At 47.3% G+C, this 3,902-nt stretch overlaps 1 protein-coding gene across 1 annotated transcript; it reads left to right on the forward strand.

Annotated features, from left to right (window-relative positions):
- The first annotated feature begins 282 nt into the window (after nt 1–282).
- LOC138873176 (uncharacterized) lies at nt 283–768 on the forward strand. Its single transcript, XM_070151617.1, has one exon. It carries the CDS (start codon nt 283–285, stop codon nt 766–768), a length of 486 nt encoding a protein of 161 aa, XP_070007718.1.
- Nucleotides 769–3,902: the final 3,134 nt, after the last annotated feature.

Genomic DNA, 3,902 nt, shown 5'->3' on the forward strand with positions numbered 1-3,902 from the left:
GCAAAGTTGTTTCCCCTTGCTGGAGATACATCTCAGGCTGGGGGAGGAGCACAGACTCCCACCGCCCGCACTCCTGAGCAGCGAGTGCATGTTGAGCAGGTCCTTGAGATTATCCCTATGCCACCTGCAGTGCCAGATTAGCCTGAGGACAGGGCAGCGGCTTTTAAGGATGAGTAGCTGAGGCTTGAGAGGTTTAAGAAATACAAGCCCCATGTATTCAGTGGTCTAGGATCGGACGATGCTGTGGGATTTACTGATGAGTGTTACCGCATTCTTCGTACCATGTGTATCTCAGGATCGATCGGGGTTTCTTTCACTACCTTCCAGCTTCGAGGCGCTGCCTATGAGTGGTGGTGCACCTATGAGTTAGACAGTCCAAATGAGGTTGTTTCACTGACTTGGACTCAGTTTTCAGATCTGGTCCTGAGGGAGTATTTCCCTAAGAGCCTTAGGAATGCATGGAACACAGAGTTTGAGCATTTGCGCCAGGGTGCTATGACTGTTTCAGAGTATGTTCTCTGTTACACCAGTTTGGCTAGGCATGCACCAGCCTTGGTTTCTATTGTTCGCAAGAGAGTTCGCCGATTTATTGAGGGCCTTATTCCCAGCATTAGATCTAACATGGATCGTGAGTTGGAGATGGATATTTCTTATCAGCAGGTGGTGAGCATTGCTAGGAGGATTGAGGGTATGCATGCTAGGGAGGGAGAGGGAGGAAGGCCAAGAGGTCTCGAGAGTCCGGCCATTATTTTGGTGCTCGTACCCTAGCTACAGGTCGTCATGGTAGGGGTTATGTGAGTTGCCCCGTTCATTTAGCTCTTCCAGCAGCCAGTAGTGCTTCAGCTCCTCCTAGGACCCAGGAGCCTTATTATGCACTTCCAGTTTCTAGCGCGCCTCCTGCACGTGGTGCTTTCAGAGGTCAGTCCAGCAGACCTGGCCATAACTAGTTGCAGCAACCACGTCCTCCCAAAGCTTGTTTTGAGTGTGGTGACACATTCCACATGGTGAGGGATTGCTCTAGACTTGGGAGGAGTGTACCTCCACAGACTTCTCAGCCACAGCGTGCCCCGCAGAGTTCTCAGACTATGATTATAGCTCCAGTTGCTACCCCACCTCCCATCCAGCTAGAGGTGGAGGTCGGGGAGGTAGAGGTCGCCCTTGAGGGCGAGGCCATGCCAGATACTATGCCCTTCCTGCCTATACCGAGGTTGTTGCCTCCAATTCTGTCATCACAGGTATTATATTGGTTTGCCACAGAGATGCATCGATTCTATTCGATCCAGGCTCTACTTACTCATATGTGTCTTCTTATTTTGCTCTGCATTTGGGTGTATGTCGGGATTCTTTGAGTTCCATATTTATGTTTCTACTCCTGTGGGAGATTCTCTTATTGTGGATCGCGTTTATCGGTCGTGTTTGGTTGCTCTTAGTGGTTTTGAGACCAGAGCTGATCTATTGTTGCTCAACATGGTAGATTTTGACATAATCTTGGGCATGGACTAGTTGTCGCCCCATTATGCTATACTTGATTGTCACACCAAAATCGTGATGCTAGCTATGCCAGGTGTACCGCGTGTTGAGTGGAGGGGTACTTTAGATTACACTCCCAGTAGAGTTATTTCTTTTCTTAAAGCTCAGCTTATGATTGAGAAGGGGTGTGACGTGTATTTAGCTTATGTGAGAGATATCAGTATTGATACCCCTTCAGTTGATTCAGTCCCAGTAGTACGGGATTTTCCCGACGTGTTTCCAGCTGATCTTCTAGGCATGCCGCCTGATAGAGATATTGATTTTGGCATTGAACTGTTGCCAGGCATGCAACCCATTTCTATTCCTCCGTATCATATGGCTCCTCCTAAGTTGAAGGAGTTGAAGGATCATTTGCAAGAATTGCTTGATAAGGGTTTTATTCAACCCAGTGTATCACCTTGGGGGTGCTCCTGTCTTGTTTGTGAAGAAAAAAGATAGTTCTATGCGTATGTGTATTGATTATCGCCAGTTGAACAAAGTGACAATGAAGAACCATTATCCTTTGCCTCGTATTGATGATCTGTTTGACCAGCTTCAGGGCGCACGAGTGTTTTCTAAGATTGATTTGCGCTCAGGTTACTATCAGTTGAAGATTCGGGAGCCAGACATCCCGAATACTACTTTTAGGACTCGGTATGGTCATTACGAGTTCCTTGTCATGTCATTTGGGCTGACCAATGCCCCAACAGCCTTTATGCATTTAATGCACAGTATGTTCTAGCCGTATCTTGACTCGTTTGTCATTGTCTTTATTGATGATATCCTGGTGTATTCCCCGAGTCGGGAAGATCATGAGTAGCACCTGGGGACTGTGCTTCAGTCTTTGAGAGAGAAGAAGTTATATGCTAAGTTCTCAAAATGTGAGTTTTGGTTGGATTCAGTGGCATTCTTAGGCCACGTGGTATCGAGTGAGGGTATTCAGGTGGATCCGAAGAAGATAGAGGTCGTGCAGAGTTGGCCCAGACCATTCTCAGCTACTAAGATCCGTAGTTTCCTTGGTTTGGCAGGTTACTACCATCATTTTGTGGAGGGGTTTTCATCGATTGTAGCCCCTATGACCAGGTTGACCTAGAAGGGTGCTCCATTTCAATGGACGGAGGAGTGTGAGGTGAGCTTTCAGAAGCTCAAGACAACTTTGACTACAGCCCCAGTTTTGATATTGCCTACAGGTTCGGGGTCTTATACGATCTATTATGATGCCCCGAGGATTTTCCTCGGTGCGATGTTGATGCAGGATGGTAGGGTAATTGCCTACGCATCCAGACAGTTGAAGATACATGAGAAGAACTACCTTGTTCGCGACCTTGAGTTAGCTGCCATTGTTCACGCCCTGAAGATTTGGTGCCATTACTTATACGGTGTTCCCTGTGAGATTTATACTGACCATCGTAGCTTGCAGCACCTATTCAAGCAAAAAGATCTAAATTTGCGCCATAAGAGGTGGTTAGAGTTGCTAAAGGACTATAATATCACTATTTTGTATCACCCCAGGCAAGGCCAATGCGGTGCCCGATACTTTGAGTCACCGGGCAAAGAGTTTGGGGAGTTTGGCTTATATACCAGCATCAGAGAGGCCTATGGCGATGGATGTTCAGGCCTTAGCCAGCCAGTTTGTGAGATTGGATCTTTCGGAGCCCGGTCGGGTTCTAGCTTGCGTAGTTTCTCGGTCGTCTTTATTTGACCGTATCAGGGAGCGGTAGTATGATGACCCTCATTTTCTTGTCCTCAAGGACAAGGTTCAACACAGTGATGCCAGAGATGTGACTATTGGTGATGATAGGGTATTGAGGATGCAGGGACAGATTTGTGTACTCAATGTTGATGGGCTTCGGGAGTTGATTCTGGAGGAGGTTCATAGCTCGCGGTATTTCATTCATCCGGGTGCCATAAAGATGTATCAGGATTTGGGATAGAACTATTGGTGGAGGTGGATAAAGAAAGATATAGTTGGATTCGTAGCTCGGTGCCTTAACTGTCAGCAGGTGAAGTATGAGCACCAGAGACCGGGTGGGTTGCTTCAGCAGATAGAGATTCCGGAGTGGAAGTGGGAGCGGATCACCATAGACTTTGTAGTTGGGCTCCCACGGACTTTGAGAAAGTTTAATGCTATTTGGGTGATTGTGGATCGGCTGACCAAGTCCGCTCATTTCATTCATGTGTGTACTACTTATTCTTCGGAGCGGTTGGCAGAGATTTATATCCGGGAGATTGTTCGTCTGCATGGTATTCTAGTTTCCATCATTTCAGATAGAGGTAATCAGTTCACATCACGGTTCTGGAGGTCCGTTCAGCATGAGTTGGGTACTCGGGTGGAGTTGAGTACATCATTCCATCCTCAGACGGACGGACAGTCCGAGCGCACTATTCAGATT

The sequence above is a fragment of the Nicotiana sylvestris genome, chromosome 7 (assembly GCF_000393655.2).
Source record: "Nicotiana sylvestris chromosome 7, ASM39365v2, whole genome shotgun sequence".
NCBI lineage: Eukaryota > Viridiplantae > Streptophyta > Magnoliopsida > Solanales > Solanaceae > Nicotiana > Nicotiana sylvestris.

Excerpts from the sequence above, each read along its gene's own strand:
- LOC138873176 (XM_070151617.1), top strand. The coding sequence starts at position 283 with ATGTGTATCTCAGGATCGATCGGGGTTTCTTTCACTACCTTCCAGCTT.